This window comes from Helianthus annuus, chromosome 5 (genome assembly GCF_002127325.2).
Source record: "Helianthus annuus cultivar XRQ/B chromosome 5, HanXRQr2.0-SUNRISE, whole genome shotgun sequence".
Taxonomy (NCBI): domain Eukaryota; kingdom Viridiplantae; phylum Streptophyta; class Magnoliopsida; order Asterales; family Asteraceae; genus Helianthus; species Helianthus annuus.
In genome coordinates this window covers 161,664,641-161,683,532 of record NC_035437.2, presented here as the reverse complement: position 1 = coordinate 161,683,532, position 18,892 = coordinate 161,664,641, and the positions used below count along the sequence as shown (strand labels likewise).

General features: G+C 35.8%; 1 protein-coding gene across 2 annotated transcripts; it reads left to right on the top strand.

Annotated features, from left to right (window-relative positions):
* Positions 1-5,457: 5,457 nt before the first annotated feature.
* Positions 5,458-11,159, top strand: LOC110941671 (ATP-dependent Clp protease ATP-binding subunit ClpA homolog CD4B, chloroplastic). 2 transcript variants are annotated; one of them, XM_022183336.2, is made up of 10 exons: positions 5,458-5,752; positions 6,768-7,350; positions 7,451-7,566; positions 8,068-8,190; positions 8,277-8,462; positions 8,549-8,764; positions 8,876-9,093; positions 9,228-9,303; positions 9,377-9,466; positions 9,739-11,159. In XM_022183336.2, exons 2-10 carry the CDS (start codon positions 6,786-6,788, stop codon positions 10,918-10,920), a joined length of 2,772 nt encoding a protein of 923 aa, XP_022039028.1. In that variant the 5' UTR covers positions 5,458-5,752; positions 6,768-6,785; the 3' UTR covers positions 10,921-11,159. The 2 variants fall into 2 exon arrangements, with proteins under 2 accessions (XP_022039028.1, XP_022039029.1); XM_022183337.2 differs by having other exon boundaries at positions 5,573-5,708.
* The last annotated feature ends 7,733 nt before the right edge of the window (positions 11,160-18,892 follow it).

Here is an 18,892-nt window from a genome sequence, read left to right as displayed (position 1 = left end):
TCTTCACAAATCAATTTCCAGATCTTTACGACCGTCTTTTCTTCATGATTTCACCCTCTCTTTCTGCTGCAACTACCACAAATCCCCCAAATCGGTATAAATAACCCAGATTTACTTCTACCAAATCTTCAAACGACAAAAGAATCATTCAAAAAGAATCACACACAACCAACACCTGGTCTGACATCGCTCGTCGGAGGACCCTCAATCCACCGCCGTCGCTTCCATTGCCGCCGCCGTGAGCGACGGCGCCTAATCATCTTGTCGCCCCCTCTCTCTCTCTTCGATCTTTATCGCCGGAAAACGGGGGTACGGGGGAGGTGTGGGTGTTGTCGGCTGCTGGCCTTCATCGAGAAGGAAGAGGGTGAGCAGGAGAGTGTGTCATGTGTAGGTGTGTTTGAGATGTGAAGGAATTGAGGAGTTGTTTAAGTTTTGTTTGTGTTTTTTGTTTAGGGTTTTCTAGGGTAGAAGAAGAGAGAACAAGATTTAAAGGGGAGGGGAAATTACAATTTTACCCATCATGTGCAACCTATGTGACCAAGAAGTTAACCAGAGTTGGGGTTTGGTTAGAATTAGGGGCCAAAATGGTTAGATATAGGGACCATGGGGGCAGATACGTTAAAAATTCTTATTTTAGGCTAATATAGTAAAACTGGCATAACCACAGGGGCCAAAAACGTAATTTACTCTTTGTACAATGAATACTTCTCAGTTTAGTTTGAGTTTGAATTTCAACTAAAACTTTAATTCTCAATATTTTCTAACATAGAAAAAAGTCCCTACTTTATAGAAAAAAAAGTAACTATTTAAAAACAAAGGACATTTTCAAATAGTCTAAACATTATTGTTGTAATCTAACTATACCGGTAAATATTAACATTAGTCATCACTTGTGAATAGTGCTAAGTTATTCTAGTAGTGGGTGTGATTAAATCAGACACCAATCTTGAATTTTAAAAACCGAATCAAGGAAAAGAAAATGTAGAAGAATGAAGATGAAACATAATTTTTTAAAAAGAAAGACCAACTAAAGGAAAAAAGAAAAAAATAGAAAATGTAAAACAAAAGGGAATGAAAAAAAAGAGAATCTTTGAAGAAAGCTACAAACAACAAATCTCAACATATGAGACGTAATGGTAAGTTCAAGGTCAAACTCATGTTTCTCTAATAAGATTTGTCATCTATAGGAGGTTGGGCTTCTTGACTATTATTAACAAATTAGGGAGTTGGCCAACGTGATACGGCGGTGTTAGCAAGTTCCTCCTTAAACGGTACCAAGAGTAAAGAGAAGAGATCATTGGGTCCGGTGTATGCGATCATGATTTTATTGTTTAAACTTAATTGACCCACATGAACTGACTCCACAAGCAACTTTTAGAACTCATGGATAGATCATAATGAAAGAACTTATGTTTTCTTATGGGCCTTTACCCGAGCGCAATATGTTTAGTGGACCCTCTAAAACCGAATAGGGATTTATTCCTTTTTCTATTAGTTGGTGACATTTGGTTTGAGCGGACATGATAAGAGTATTCGGTTATTCCAGTATGGGATAGTTTATATTTGTTTATGGTCTATATATGTAATCATATAATACTTTTGCAAGTTGAGAAAGAAAACAAGGTTATAGTATTTTGTCCTTAGCTTAGTTTAAATTAGTTAGTTTAGGTTTTTATTATCATTAATCATTAACTATGATTTATGTGGACTATAGGAAAGGTCGAGCTCTCATCTCCGTATCCCACCCTCCTAGGGCTCTACTCATGAGTGAAACTTTAGTAGGTATGTTTGTTTTGTTTTTTAGAATTAATTTCTCAAATATAAGTTTATGTTATATATTCATTTAAGTGTATAAAATAACTTCAAAAGAGTTTCTTAAGTAATCTAATGTTAATCCTTAAGAATATTCCATAAAATGATTATATTTGATAAAGCATGTACATCGGATATCGAGCATCGAATAAACACAGATAACAAGAGAAATCAAAAGACTATTGTAATTAGACCTTGATGGTCCAAACCTTATTACACATACTAGACCTTGGTGGTCCGAACCTTGTTATACCATACCTTGTTATGAGTGGTTCACACCTTGTTACACTACGAGACCTTGTTACAATTTCCCTTGGTGACCTTGTTACACGGACCCTTGGTGGTCCGTAGTCCGAACATGTTATATCCGGACCAAACATGAAATGAATAAAGGCATGGACCATGAAAACGCAGGTAAGCTAGCAAAAATGTGACATAACCGGTAAGCATTTTACTCACATTAAAGGTGGAGTGGTGTGTAAACCCTTTTCCATACCATCGTTAATCATAGTAATGGGGCGTTTGGTTCGCAATTTTTTTTGTGATGGAATTGGTAATTGAAATGGAATCCTTTAAAAATTAGGGCAATTGGATTTTAACACCTCAAACTTTGAAGAATTGGCCGATAACACCCGCAACTAACACTTTAATCTGTGACACCCCAAACTTTTAATTTTGTTTGTCATTTCACCACTCAGTTAAAAAACGAGTAACTGAGTTAGTCTTCCATCCTAGCTGGCATCCTACGTGGACTATTTTTGACAATATTAAAAAAAACCAATAACAAATCCTAAATTCTAATTTCATCATTTGAAGATCTGGGACTATGTTCATATCAGTTTCATCATTTTAATAGCAAGAACATCTTCAAACATTCAAAATGTTCATATCATTACATTCAAAGTTTATCTACAAGTTCATGAACAAGAACAAATAAAAAAAAACAAAACCTAAATTTAATTTTTATATCATTCTACAAAATCCAACATACAAATTCTCTATCGTCTTCATCCCAAAACTAATTTCTATATAATCTGCAAAACGCAACTTTCAAATTATATATCATTTTCGAAATCCATCACCACTGCCACCCTCTTTCCTGTTCAAAATCCACCACCCCCGCCACCCTTTTTCCTCTTCAAAACCCACCACCACCGCCCTCATCAAGGTGTCTGTATATGTACAGACACTTTCATATACAACCAGCCACCACCACCACAACCCCCTCTCTACATCTCTCTCTAAACCCCTCTCCACCACCACCAAGAACCGACACCTTCAACCATCAAGAACCACCATTGTCTCCACCAACCACCACCGCCCCTTTCTCTACATCTCTCTCTACCCCTCTACACCACCACCGTCAACCATCAAAAACCACTCCACCAACTACCACCGCCCACCACTGCCCCACCTTCCGCCATCGAAATAGACCCACTAACCACCATCATCTCCGGCGAACAACAATAAAACACGAAACCCTAAATCACGAAACGAGCAGTGGGTTTTTTTTTCCGATTTGCAGATCTGTTTGAAGGCTTGAATCGGAGGTTTATTTAGGTTTTATTTGTGAGGCTGTAAATCGGTGGCTGTGGGTTTGGAGGGTGGTGGTTGTTGGTGAACCGATGAAGATGATGATGATTCGAGGGTGGTGGCTGTAAATTGGTGGTTGTGTATAATGATAAACCGATGAAGATGATGATGATTCGATTTTGTATGGTGAACCGTTGAAGATGATGATGAACCGTTGAAGATGAAGATGATGATTTGATTTTGAGGCGAAGATGAAGAACGATGAAGATGATGATGATGATTTGATTTTTTTATATTGAGCAGAGTTTTTGATTTGTGTGTAATGGCCACCTCATACCTCATAATGACACCTCATCTTGCCATTTGCTTCTTATAACATGTGTTTGCCACGTCATGGGTGCCATGTAGGATTAATGATGCCAGCTAAGATGGAAGACTAACTCAGTTAATCATTTTTTAACTGAGTGGTGAAATGACAAACAAAATTAAAAGTTTGGGGTGTCACAGATCAAAGTGTTAGTTGCGGGTGTTATCGGCCAATTCTTCAAAGTTTGAGGTGTTAAAATCCAATTGCCCTAAAAATTATAAACTTGTTTGGTTGGTAAATTTGTTAATGGAATCAAAATGTTAAAAAACTTGATAGACATAATTACACCCACCCCACCAAAGATAAATTTGTGACATCTTCATCCAAATTTACCTATAGATTTTGCCATTATCACCATGGCTACAATATCAACACTCCTATTTACGTGATTTCTATTTGGTTTGGAACTAATCTATCCATTGTTTGATTCCAAGTTCATGTGTGGTGCCATTTTACGATGAAATAATCCCATCTTGGTTTAGTTAATCAATGATTTTTGTTTTTATTTTTTTGTTTGTGACCGATTGTTGAAAAAAGTTTTTTGACTTTTGTTCCTAATCGAGAATCAATGGTAGGAAGTGATAGAAGCATTTACTTGATAAAAAAATAATTTCATTCGATTATGAATTTGTTATAGCAAGCATCTGTTTTGATCAAGAAAAAATTGTAAATCGAGATAATTTTGTTTTTGAAGGACATTATTGTCATTAGTCAAAATTAAAACTTTCCTTGGGTAGGTTAAAGGATTCTTGAATTCCTCTAAGGAATTTGACGGAATTCATTCCATTCCAACGCCTAACCAAACATGATATTAAGGCGGAATTAATTCTAATTCCAATTCTAATTCCTTAGAATTCTACGAACCAAAGAGGGCCTAAATGTTGGTAGGTAATCAACCCTTCTAGCTAACCATGTTGTAATGGTCATAATGTTATATTAAAGGAGAAAAGACATGTAGACAACAAAGTTGATGGAAATCATACGGTAAACCTTAATAACTCTCTAATAAGAACAATATAAAGCTTCAGTAACCAAGCAACACATTTAGTCATATATTTTGAAAGCATTTACTACTGCTTAGTATAGTCAAAATACTTACTCCCACACTATAGTCAGATTGCAAAAACCGAACCTCACGACTAGTTGAAAATGTTGCAGAAATATATTCATATCGGGTAAACTCATCTTGAGTTTACAAATTATTTTTTGTTTTTGAGATAAAAGTTGCTGCAACAAATCCCGCTAGTCTAGCGTGGTTTATTATTGGGTTGGACCGTGTCTAGCATTCTTGAATGCAAAGATAAGCTGCAACGTGGAGACTACTCATTAGATGCCGTTCTTACCTTACTCACATTGATAACGCTCTTAGATAGAAAAAAAAAATAGAAGGATATAGCCGTTATAATATTAACTGGGTTTTTTTTTTTGTTCCAATTTTCAAATCGTACTACTTCGATTTAATAAAGGTTTATTTTCAATTTTTGTTTTATTTTCCATATTTTGAATCATTTCAATTTTCATCTTCTTAATTTTACAACTTTATACTTTTATTAATGTTAAAGGTACTAGAAAAGTTGGTATACTTTTTTAGTTAACTAACAAGATAAATTTCTTGATGATCCATTTTAATTTTGCAATCCTAAAAACCAAAAGTCAAAATGAAATCCAACACCACGAATACAAAAACCACATCTTTTTTTTCTCTTTTTCTAATTTCCTTCATCTCATTTTAACCACACCATTGAATATCTTTGATATTTTTGGCCCAAGCATCTAATCCTAACCAATCCAACGGTCCGTGATGCACCACATCCACAACACCCACGTCACCTTAGCAATCCGAGCCATTTTATCCTCCCTGAACCGGATGAAATTGCGTGTACAAATAATATTCAATGCGTGTGTTACTTTAAACAAGATATAGATTCATTTATCATTATCATCATCATCATCCACATCTCTTCAATCCTGCCGATTCACCGGAATATTCGCTTCCGTACGGTCTTAACGGTTCTTCTATCGTCTTGTTGATTGTGTTAGGTACCGAATTATACCTAATTTGTTTGTTAATTGTGATTTATGTGTATGATTATGTATGTTCGCTCATATGTTAGGGTTTCGATTACGGTCTGTATGAAGTTTGTGTTGACGTTGTTTGTTTTGGTGAATTTTGAGCGGTGTGTGTATGAATCTGATTGTTCTGTTAGAAGAAGAAGAAGATGTATCGTTGATAATCTCGATGTTTGATGTAAAATTTTAGTGTTTACAAGTTGTGTGTGATTTTGTTGATGAGGCTGAAGGATTATGTTGATGTTATAGTGAAGTGATGAGTTGTTTTGGTTAGCTGAAGTTGTTGCTTTAGATGAGGATATTAGAGGTAAATTTGTAAGGTGTTAATGCAGGCCTTTGAAACTAGGTGTTTGAAAGCTTTTTGAAAGAAGAAAGGTTTGTGTTAAAGGAACATTTAGTTTTGGATTTTGTTTGTTTTTTTATGGCTCAAGTTTTGGTGAGATTTGCTATGGTCTTCTGGTTTGTGATTGGAAGGTGATAATATGTGCTAACGTGTGCATCGGTGCGTTATTGAATACTTTATATGAAGGGAAATATATTGCTATAGTTGGAAGCTTGTTTAAAGTTGTTTGTGATTGGAAGGTGATAATATGTGCTAACGTGCGCTATCTTATGCGTTATTGAATACTTTATATGAAGGGAAATATATTGCTATAGTTGGAAGCTTGTTTAAAGTTGTTTGTGATTGGAAGGTGATAATATGTGCTAACGTGCGCTATCTTATGCGTTATTGAATACTTTATATGAAGGGAAATATATTGCTATAGTTGGAAGCTTGTTTAAGTTACTAAAGGAAATTTATAGTTTTGATGCTTGTGCGCTACGCATTGTCAGAGTTTTGTGCAAAATTAGTACTGTTGCAAGCCTTTTCATGCTACAGAAACTAGACTTTTTCTTTACGTATGTTTAGCCCTAATATCGATCGGTTCGAATATTATAGAAAATATGGTGTTTTAACTCCAGATAAAATCTGTTTTTTTTGCAGAATTATCTGGTTGCAATCATGGCAGGGGCTTTAGTGCAATCTACCAGCTTTCCTTCTGCAGTTTCAAGTGAAAGCAAAGTCCGTTCAAAGCGATCTGGCAATACAAAACGAGCAGTGAAGATGATGTGTGGCTTACAAGCTCCTCCAATGAGGGTGAGGACTTTCTCTGGTTTGCGGGGCGCTAATGCGTTAGACAACTTGGTCCAAAGAGGCCAGGATTTCCACTCAAAAGTTGCAGCTGCCACCTCAGTTCGAAAAGCAAAGCCTTCTAGAATTGTACCAAAGGCCATGTTTGAACGCTTCACCGAGAAGGCTATTAAAGTAATTATGCTTGCACAAGAGGAAGCGAGAAGACTTGGCCACAATTTTGTGGGCACAGAGCAAATTTTATTAGGTCTTATTGGTGAGGGAACCGGCATTGCTGCAAAGGTCCTGAAGTCAATGGGAATTAATTTGAAAGATGCACGTGTTGAGGTGGAGAAAATTATTGGTAGGGGTAGTGGATTTGTTGCTGTCGAGATTCCATTTACTCCCCGTGCCAAACGTGTACTGGAACTCTCGCTAGAGGAGGCCCGACAACTCGGTAATCTCCGCATCCAAACAATACATATGCTGATATGCTGTTGAATCATCATAAATTTAAAAATGTGATAACATATTTCCACCATTGATTAATGTTTCAGGTCATAATTATATTGGATCCGAGCATTTGCTTCTTGGTTTGCTTAGAGAGGGTGAAGGTGTAGCGGCCCGTGTTCTTGAAAATTTGGGTGCAGACCCAAATAACATTCGCACACAGGCAAGCTATCTTCATTATATATTCATCTCTACTTTAATAAAAAATCGGATATCGGTCAAGGACCGATATTTGAGATATCGGTAATCGCGGTGGGATATCGGTAATTTTAATACCACGCGGAATTTATATATATAGCAATTTAACACTAACAGTTCAGTATACTCTCCTACCGTTAACAAATTAACCTTTTGCACTTGCAAACACTAACAATTGTAGCAAGTATGAACTGATTAAGACTTAAAACACTAACATTTAACACTGACAATTAACAATTAAGACTTAAACACTAATAGCAGCAATAAGAAGACAGACGAATGGTAAAACTAAGAAGAAAGGTACTGATATCGGGAAATTCGGTGATATGTCGGTCAATATCGCCAATAATGTCGGTACCGGTATTCTGACCTATATTTTGCGACGATATCTCGGCGATATTAACTGCATAGATTTTAACTTCATTTATCAAAATTCGTGCTTTATGTTTTTCCAATCTTTGAGTAGGTGATTCGAATGGTTGGCGAGAGTGCAGAAGCTGTGGGTGCTGGAGTTGGTGGTGGGACCTCCGGTAACAAGATGCCAACACTGGAGGAATACGGTACCAACTTAACAAAGCTAGCAGAAGAGGTAGTTATTGTCCTGTTATAGTGTTGTGTATCTTCGTTAAGCATTTTTTTTTGTTTTTTTTACAATTAGTTTCTTCCATTATGTAGGGTAAGCTGGATCCAGTTGTTGGAAGGCAGCCGCAAATCGAAAGAGTTACTCAAATTCTTGGACGCCGTACCAAAAACAATCCTTGTTTGATCGGAGAACCCGGTGTCGGAAAAACTGCTATTGCAGAAGGTCTTGCACAAAGAATTGCTAATGGCGATGTTCCGGAAACAATTGAGGGGAAGAAAGTGGGTTGCAAACACATATGTTTGGTTTTTCGCTGTATTTTGTTTTAAATAGAAGGTTGTTTGTGATGTATGCTGTTGATGTACAGGTGATAACTCTGGATATGGGTCTGCTTGTTGCTGGCACAAAGTACCGTGGGGAGTTTGAAGAGAGACTAAAGAAGCTGATGGAGGAAATCAAGCAAAGTGATGAAATTATTCTGTTTATTGATGAGGTCCATACGTTAATTGGAGCAGGTGCAGCCGAGGGAGCTATTGATGCTGCTAACATCTTGAAACCCGCCCTTGCTCGAGGTGAATTACAGGTAAGTGAAATCTTAATACTTGGAGATGCGTGCATATAGTTGGTTGTCATCATCAATTAATCATGAGTAAAAATGCTGAACTCATTATGTGTCAATTATTTATTGGTGCAGTGTATTGGGGCCACAACACTTGATGAGTACCGGAAGCATATTGAGAAGGACCCAGCACTGGAGAGACGTTTCCAGCCCGTAAAGGTTCCCGAGCCCACAGTTGATGAAACCATACAGATTTTAAAGGGGCTTCGAGAACGATATGAAATTCACCATAAACTCCGTTACACCGATGATGCTCTGGTAGCTGCTGCCCAGCTGTCATATCAGTACATAAGGTATTAGAATACAATGCCTAATTATCTTTAATTTCTTGCAGATTATGCTGGGTTATATTTTTATAATGGTGGTAAAAGTACGTCTTTTTTTTTTGTTTTCTGTTACGCATCTGATGATTAATCTATGCCCACAGTGACCGTTTTCTGCCTGATAAGGCTATTGATTTAATCGATGAAGCCGGTTCTCGTGTTAGACTTCGTCATGCACAAGTACGTATATTTCTGTGTATATTTTGTTTGCTTTACTTTGATCAGCTATTAATTTACAATCTATGCCCTTCAGCTCCCAGAAGAAGCTAGAGAGCTCGAGAAAGAACTCAGGCAGATAACAAAAGAAAAGAACGAAGCTGTTCGTGGCCAAGATTTCGAAAAGGTACTGTGCTTGTTCTTGTGAATTTTATGGTGGGACAACTTGACCCATTTACTTTTGAATGAGTTGATTTAGGGTTTATGTTTTATTTATAACAGGTTAGGTAAACTTTAAAAAATATTAACTTAAAATGGAACGGCTCAAATGCCAAAAAATGTGGACGGGTCAACCAAGTTTTAACTCAAAACTTGTTTTGGCCCGTTAGCCAATCCACACATGGTGTCACATGTATTTTTTTCTATACACATGAGATGCTAATATTATGCTCTTGACAGGCTGGGGAGTTGCGTGATCGGGAAATGGATCTTAAAACTCAAATATCCGCTCTTGTGGACAAGAACAAAGAGATGAGCAAAGCCGAGACCGAGGCGGGAGAAGAGGGCCCCACCGTAACTGAAGCGGACATTCAGCACATTGTCTCATCATGGACTGGCATACCGGTCGAAAAAGTCTCAACAGACGAATCGGACCGTCTTCTCAAAATGGAAGAAACACTCCACACACGTATCATCGGTCAAGACGAAGCAGTTAAAGCCATTAGCCGTGCCATCCGCCGTGCTCGTGTAGGACTCAAAAACCCAAACCGCCCCATCGCCAGTTTCATCTTTTCGGGACCCACTGGTGTTGGTAAATCCGAACTCGCGAAAGCTTTAGCCGCTTACTACTTCGGCTCGGAAGAAGCCATGATCCGGCTGGACATGAGTGAATTTATGGAGCGACACACCGTTTCGAAGCTCATTGGTTCACCTCCTGGTTACGTCGGCTACACAGAAGGCGGTCAGCTGACCGAGGCTGTTCGCCGCCGCCCTTACACCGTCGTCCTATTTGACGAAATTGAAAAAGCTCACCCCGATGTGTTCAACATGATGCTTCAAATCCTTGAAGATGGAAGGTTGACTGACAGCAAAGGACGGACTGTTGACTTCAAGAACACGCTTCTAATCATGACTTCGAACGTGGGTAGCAGTGTAATCGAAAAAGGTGGCCGGAGAATCGGGTTTGACCTCGACTACGACGAGAAAGACAGCAGCTACAACAGAATCAAGAGCCTGGTGACCGAAGAACTAAAACAATATTTCCGGCCCGAATTCTTGAACAGATTAGACGAGATGATCGTGTTCCGACAGTTGACCAAACTGGAAGTCAAAGAGATTGCTGACATAATGTTGAAGGAAGTTTTCGAGAGGCTAAAGGGTAAAGAAATTGAACTTCAAGTGACCGAGAGGTTTAGGGACCGCGTGGTGGAGGAAGGTTACAACCCTAGCTACGGTGCAAGGCCTTTAAGACGCGCAATCATGAGGCTGTTGGAAGACAGCATGGCGGAAAAGATGCTCGCACGCGACATCAAGGAGGGCGATTCCGTAATTGTTGATGTTGATTCCGATGGCAATGTGACCGTCCTCAATGGTAGCAGCGGTGCCCCGCCAGAGGCATTGCCGGAGCCGATCTCCGTGTAGACAAAGGCTAGTGTTTTATCTCTCAACTTAAATTATGTATGTTGTTTTTATACTGTGCTGCTCTGTCTTCAATATTTTTCATATAAGAACATATAGGTGAATATGAACTGCATGCACAGGGTCAATAGATGTTGCAGATTTTTTTTCCATAATAAAAGATCCTTCTAGAATGTATATTTGTACTGGCTTGTTTCTATTTAGCATCCTTATGGTTAAATAAATCTGATGTTCTAATGTAATCACTTCACTTTATAAAACTGTCGGTCAAAAAGTAGCTTGTTCAGCGAGCCAGCGGTCCGGCCGGCTCAGGCTCGTAATCTCTCATCTGAGCTTAAATGCGACTCGATGAGTTATGTCTTTTATCTTTTATTTGACAGAGTCGATGATTCACCTTTTCAGTTAACAAGTAAGAGATGTATGTACAGTGCAATATGTACCGCTGCAGATTAAGATGTACAAAATGTACAATTCGGATTGAAGCTGAAAACAACCATAAACAGCCATAAACAGGCAACTTGCAATCAATTTATATAACTCGAACAATAAGTTAAGAGCATGTACATAGATTGCAAGTTAAATTTCGACAAATAATAGCTTAATTTCGATTAAAATGTTCGCTGCTATATGTTTTTGCACTAGTATCAAGTTACTATGTGTTTTTGCATTTCCTACATATACAAAACCCAAATGGGGGAATAGTGCCAGGCAGCCCAAATGGGGGAATAGTGCTGCCTGACACTCCCCCATTTGACCAACACGTTTACTGTTTTACATCCATTTTAAAATTACGTTTTTACCCCTAGCTCAAAATACAATTACGCTTTTTGTCCCCATCTCAAAATTACGATCTTGCCCTCACTTCAAAATTACGACTTTGCCTGGCACTCTCACATTCGACTAACAAGTTTATTATTTTATATCCATTCTAAAATCACGTTTTTGTCCCTCTTTAAAATTACGGTTTTCCCCCAGCTCAAAATAAAATTACGCTTTTGTCCCCAGATAAAAATTACGATTTTTCCCTCCATTCAAAATAAAATTGTGGTTTTGCCCTCAGCTTAGAGTTACCTTTTCGCCCCCAGTTCAAAATAAAATTTTTTTTGCCCCCATTTAAAAATTACGATTTTGCCCTCTGTTCAAAAATGTGATTTTCCCCGTTTAAAAATTGTGATTTCGCCCTCAATTCAAAATTACGTTTTCCCCCTGTTCAAAATAAAATTATGTTTTTGCCCCCAACTCAAAATTACGATTTTGCCCTCGGTTCAAAATAAAATTGTGCTTGTCTCAAGCTTAAAATTATGATTGTGCCCTTAGTTCAAATTTATATTACGTTGTTACCCCAAGTTAAAAATTACGAATTTGCCCCTGTAAAAATTTACAATTTTGCCACAGGTTTAAATTTACAGTACTGCCGTTACTTTAGCTTTTGTCAAATTACAATTTTACCCCAGTCCAAAAATACAACTTTTCCTTAGTTAAAAATTACAATATTGCCATTGTTTTAGTTTTTTTTTTTTTAATCAAAACTGTAAAAGTGTTTTGTTTTAGTTGGTTGACTCGATTTAATTGTTTTTCGTGTCAATGAGCTGACTAACACTGGATCGTTATTCGGCCATCGCCCCGCAACACAGGCGGGACATCAACTAGTTTCACATAAAGAATAAATTTTATTAAATTTCATTTGACCAGGATTTTGATATTCAAATCTACAAGAACAAGCACATTGTGCGTAAAAAATATAATTGTTAATTGTAAAATTATGGAAGAGAAACAAATGAAAAATGTGATTATAAATTTACTTCTGACGTGTGGATAGTTGTTTTTAGGTGCGTCTTCTTGGTTTGTTTTAAAAATTTCTCTTCTAACCAAATTTTTCTTCAATATTATAAAAAAGAAAAACTTAAGGAGGTTGGATATAGGAAAAGAAAAAAGAAAAACTGTTTCTTTTTGTTCCTACAAGTAAAATCATAACAATTAGAGTAGCTTTTTGTTAGTATTACTAAATAATAATAGAGAGCTTCTTATTACCAACATAACTGAGCCATGAGTCATATTATTACTATACAACTAGTATAATTCTCTCGCGCTACGCGGCGGGAGGCAGTCGATAACGTTCGTTTGGTGTTGCCCCTCTTCCATCCTTGACTTGTATTCCCTTGCTCTTGTCCTTTATTGCCTTTCATCACTCCTTCCATTTTGTGTTTTAGAGGGTAAAGCTCTAAAGTCTATGTGGTGCCTACGTGACAGTCCAGCCTTTGATCAGAACACCGTGTAGTCTTAGGTGACATCTTTGCTAAATGTATATATTTATTACTATTATTATAGTTAAGAAAAACCTATCAATATGTTGAGTAAGAAAAGTTTATAAGTTCAAAATCTTTTAAATTTTAAATGATAAGTAAAAAGTTGATATCTATTACACTATTTATGGTTATATATTTTTTTACTTAAAATGTCAATGGCCTAAGTTGGATTGATGATTGTACATTCACAAAGTTTAAACTTTTACAAATTATATATATATATATATATATATATATATATATATATATATATATATATATATATATATATATATATATATATATATAGAGGTAGTCTAAATGTACCCTCTCTTATTACTTTTTATACCCCATTTCCATACAATCACATTAAAACTTGTAATATTTACCCCTATACAAATCATCATTTTAAAAAATATTCTTTTTGTTACAAAACAAATTCAAAAGTGTAAAAAAAGATTACAGACGTTTTTTTAATATTTATTTTTTAATTTTTATTTAAATCATATTTTTTTTAAAAAAGTTTTCATATATTGTTTCTAAAGACACCTTCTCAAATAGTATTTTGATTATGTTTTTTTATTGAACATCTTTACAAATAAATAATAACATTATTCTTATAAAAATAAAAAAAAAGTTTTGAACTTTCTTTTTGAAAAGTCTATATTATGTTTTTTTTTCTCGTCTAGTTTGTATTTTAAAGGTCTTACTTTTATAATTTTTAATACTTTAGATGTGTTTATAAAATAGTTAACAATTTTTATTTATCAAAAAAGTAAATAGTTTTTCTTTTAAAATAGCGTTTACAGCCCTAGTACATATTAATCATTCAAACCATCTATGTAAGTGAACAAATAAACAATAGGTACTAAAATTATTTTATCAAACTATAAATTAACAACCCATATAAATTTGAATTTAATTAGTGTAAAGAGTATGTTATAAACAAGTAAAACCAGTTTAAGACTTCGATCGAAGGGAACACTTTTCTAAAGCAAAACAAATGGATAGGGTTGATTCACAAATATTTTTCTCTTCTTCATTTAAAAATATATTAAACTGGTTGATTTAAAAAATGTATGTGGATTATTTGTACTATTGTTTATACAGACTCAATGAGATACTGATCAGAGTGTCACCTCCCGATCAAATATAAAATTTATATATCGAAATTACCCTTAACAATGTGTTAGTGGTAGTAAGGGTTGTGATCGAAGGTGATGATGGTGGATGATTGTGTAGGTCCCTATACGGATCATTGGACGAACATGATTTCTTGTTTCAGATGTTGTAGCGAGTGCGGAATCCAAGCTATGACACAAACCAAGTGAGAGAATGTAATACACAATTAGATTCACCGTTTAAGGATTCCGTGTATTCAATTCGACATAGTTTCGGTACAATACTAGACAAATACAATGCACATCGGAACTCTCTCTCTCTCTACACTCTCGCTCTAGCTCATTCACGCTCACTAAACATAGTGACAACTGCCATCGAAACATGACCTATACAACGAAAAAGACATGGACATCGAAATACATATTCAATACATCGAAATAGGCTATTACTAAAGCCTATTTCGATACATGAAAACTAAAACAATGGAATCTATTTCGATATATCATTAGTTTTGATGCATTCTATTTCGAATTGTTAGCATTAGGGGTGTTCAAAACCGGATTAGTGGTAAGGTAGAGGATGATTATGGCTTCAAAACTGAAGGATAATATTCAAAATTGCATAACTCCTTGCAAATGCCCAAAAACTAGTGATATAACCCGTCCCAAACATTCAAATTCAAGTTTCAGCGCTTTGCATCAGTGGAGGGCGTCAGCGACGGCCTGCGGTTATTCAAATTAGTCCCGACACACTAAACAACTGTCTACGAGCATTTTCTTCTGATGAGGCTTTCTGGAGGGCGTCACCGACGGCCAACTAGGGCGTCAACGACTAGTTCTCTAAAACCTGTTTTTCTGATCTCATCGTTTCGTGTTCCCGTTTGATCTCATTCGCTCCCCGATGCTCCGTAAAGCTTCCGAATAGCTCCTTAAACTTCGTTAGACTTGTAAAACACAATTCTAATCAAAAGTAGGTCATTCGAAACCAAAAGTAACATAAAAGCATAAACTTAATTACGAATAATCATCGATTTTCGACCACGCATTAGATACCCACTTCAAGTCGTTCCAAAATTAAAAAAAAAACATTTTAAAATATTAAAAATAATAAATATAAGGCATTTAAAATACAAACTAGACGAGAAAAAAATATAATGTAGACTTTTTTCAAAAATAAAATTCAAATTTTTTTTTTATTATTGTTGTTATATGAAAAACGTTATTAGTAATTTGTAAATATGTTCAATAAAAGAAAACATAATCAAAATACTATTTGAGAAAGTGTAAACAATACTTGGAAACTTTTTTAAAAAATATAGTTTTTTAAATAAACATAAAAAACAAACAATTTAAAAAAAACTTCTATAATATATTTTTACACTTTTGAAGTTGTCTTGTAACAAAAAAGAATACTTTTAAAAAAATATGACTCGTTTAGGGGTAAATATGACAAGTTTAAATGCTATTTTATGAAAAGAGGGTATAAAAAGTAACAAGAGGGGGTACATTTAGTAGCCCCCTATATATATTATATATATTGATTTCAAGGGGCGATATATAATAACTTTATTTTTATAATAATATATAGTTTTTCATTATTTTATTATTTAATATATTATAATAGTTTAATATTATATTTACTTTTAATAACATATTTTTCTTTTTTTAAACATCTATTTCCTTTATCTTTTTCTTAATAATTGTGTTTTTAACGTAAATTAATTTATCGATTAATTTGATACTTCTTTAATAAGTTACGTTTATATTTTTTTCTAAAAACTTAAGTGCGTAGTAGTGCTTGATTTCTTTCCCTGACATTCCGTAAAAAGTTTTGTTAAAACGAGGTTGTACTCAAAATAAAGTATTTATTTGGTATCATAAAACGGTACGATGATAAACTAAATCGTTCTGATGGTTTGACTTGCTAAACAACATGCTTTATTTTCAAATCACGTTTGTTTTACATTATCATTTGCTCGGTTTCGCCGCAACGCGCGATATAAAAAAACTAGTATAGTTAATTAGGTAATATTTAGAAGTAAAAAAATGTTGTTATTATATATATATATATACAGTTAGACTAGTGGGTGTGGGGTGTTGGTTGGGGCTGGGGATGCCAGACAACGCTGGCTAACCCACACCGAGCCAGCGTTGGCCACGACGTTGCCTCGCTGGTGTGGCTTTGAAGTCTTGCATTGGGCGCGGGGGGGGGGGGGGGGGATGGAGGTCTGAGGTGGCTGGCTTGGCTGGTGGAAGATGACCGTTTGGGGTAGCCGTTTGTTCTAGCCGTCGGGGATGATGGTTTTGAAGTACAAAATAAAATTTGGTTTTGAAGTACAAAATAAAATTTTTTAAAAAAAATTACAATTTTTCACCTATAAATACCCATCACAAACTTTATTTTTCTACAACTATTTACAAATCTTCTTCAACCAAACCCACACCAAATAACAAATCTTCTTCAACCAAACTCACACCAAAAAACCGAACATGGTGCATTGGACAGAGGAGGAGATCGCACTTGAGACATCGATTGTCGATGCACAACGTACGCCACAACGCGATCAAACCGCGTATTGGGGATGGACGTTCCAGCAATACCAACAACACGTTGGGAACGTGCGTCACAATTTAAACGCGTGCCAACACAAGTGGCGTGAACTCAAACCGAAGTTGGATTGGTTTAAAGTTTGTTTCGACCGTATCCATGCAGGTGACTTGACCCACAACGATCGAGTGGAGATCGCGAAGGTCGAGTGGACGCATTCATTCGGAATTTAAGTGGGTTCCCCACTTTAATATCTATCGAACTTTGTAATTTTTTTAAGGATTTAGTAACTACTACCTTTTCTACTTTTTTTTTGTCTCGTAGTGTTAATTTGACCGAAGATTTTTGATTATTTTTTTAGTGTAGAATATTGGATTTTAAAAGCTTCGCTCCTCTGATTTGGATTTTGAGACTCCTCCCTCATCCAATTTTTCGTTAAAGTTCCACCATATGTTACCATATATAACATTATTAGAAATTAAATGTTGAGTAAATTGCCATTTTAGTTCCTGAGGTTTGGTTCAAATTGTCATTTTAGTCCAAATAGTTTTTTTTTTCTGCTCTGGGTCCCTGACTTTTCCATTTTCTTGCCATTTTGATCACATTGCCTAACTCAGTCTAAAAATCTGGTTATAACCAAGGGTATTTTTGGCATAACTGTTGTGTAGTGATAACCATGGGTAGTTTACAACACAATTTATAAACCTCATAATAATTTAATGCCAAAAATACCCCTGATTATAACCTGGTTTTTAGACTAAGTTAGGCAATGTGATCAAAATGGCAAGAAAAAGGAAAAGTCAGGGACCAGAGAAGAAAAAAAACTTTTTAAACTAAAATGGCAATTTGAAAAAAACTCAGAGACTAAAATAGTAATTTACTCTTAAGTGTTCTTAAAATACTTGAGAAACCTCACGAAAGAAGGCAACGGGTTAATATATTTTCTTAGACCATTGATAAGTTTCAAATCTTGTATCTTAGAATTATCCTAAACAAGTACGTACGATGATGACTCACAATACAAAATCTACCTTATTTTGAGTGTGGGCTGGACTTGAGGGACTGAATAAGAAGAAGTTAAGAAATAGGGACTAAAAGAGCAAAACGCATTATTTGGGTGGGCTCCAGTGTAAAAAGAAAGTTAAAGCCAAAAGAACAAAGCCTGGCAATTTACAACTGCACCCCCTTTGCTTCTAAAACACGTCAAAACAGACCTACAAAATCTCTGCTACTTTTACTGTTGCCACATCCTTTTGGCTTTTGCTGTATAATTCATTCATGATTTGACTTCTACATTCATTATGTCTTTTAAATTTTAATTCTACCCGAAAGAGAAAAGCAACATTGTCCTTTTCTAATAAATTAATAGACAAATAAACAGATATTTGAATTTTTTTCCAATAAAAACTAACCCACACTTAAATAGTTCTATATCTACACCTTGTAAGGGCACCCGAGACACTCTTATAATAAGTACCGAGGTTAAAGTGAAGGCATGATCCACCCCTCGTAACTGTGGTGATCACGACGTGCTGGAGGTTTTACTGGTTCACGACCATAGTGAGATGTGGCATTTGATGATCATTTGTCAAACGGTCTTTTAACCGTTGGTGTTTTAAAAAAATAATAATCGTTTTCATTTCTCAGGGTATAAATAAACCAAACCTTTAAAAATATAATAGTTTTCAAAATAAGTACCCAGGTTCAAGTGAAGGCATGATCCACCCCTCGTAATTACGGTGATCACGACGTGATGGTGGTTTTACTGGTTCACGATCACAGTGAGATGTGGCATTTGGTGACCATTTGTCAAACAGTCTTTTGACCGTTGGGGGTTTAAAAATATAACAGTTTTCTGGTGTGCGTTAAGCGTGATATGATTTTATTAATATTTTGAGCCCATTTTACGCATTAGTCAAGTTTTAAATTTATAAAACACAATATTATACTAACACTAAACACACACTTTGGCAAGTGCACCCATCGTGAGCGTAGTATAATGTTGGTAAGATACCGAGGTC

Coding starts and splice junctions, on each gene's coding strand:
- LOC110941671 (XM_022183336.2), top strand. CDS start 6,786: ATGGCAGGGGCTTTAGTGCAATCTACCAGCTTTCCTTCTGCAGTTTCA. Junction 7,567..8,067: donor CAAATAACATTCGCACACAG/GCAAGCTATCTT, acceptor ATCTTTGAGTAG/GTGATTCGAATGGTTGGCGA. Junction 9,094..9,227: donor CTGTCATATCAGTACATAAG/GTATTAGAATAC, acceptor CTATGCCCACAG/TGACCGTTTTCTGCCTGATA.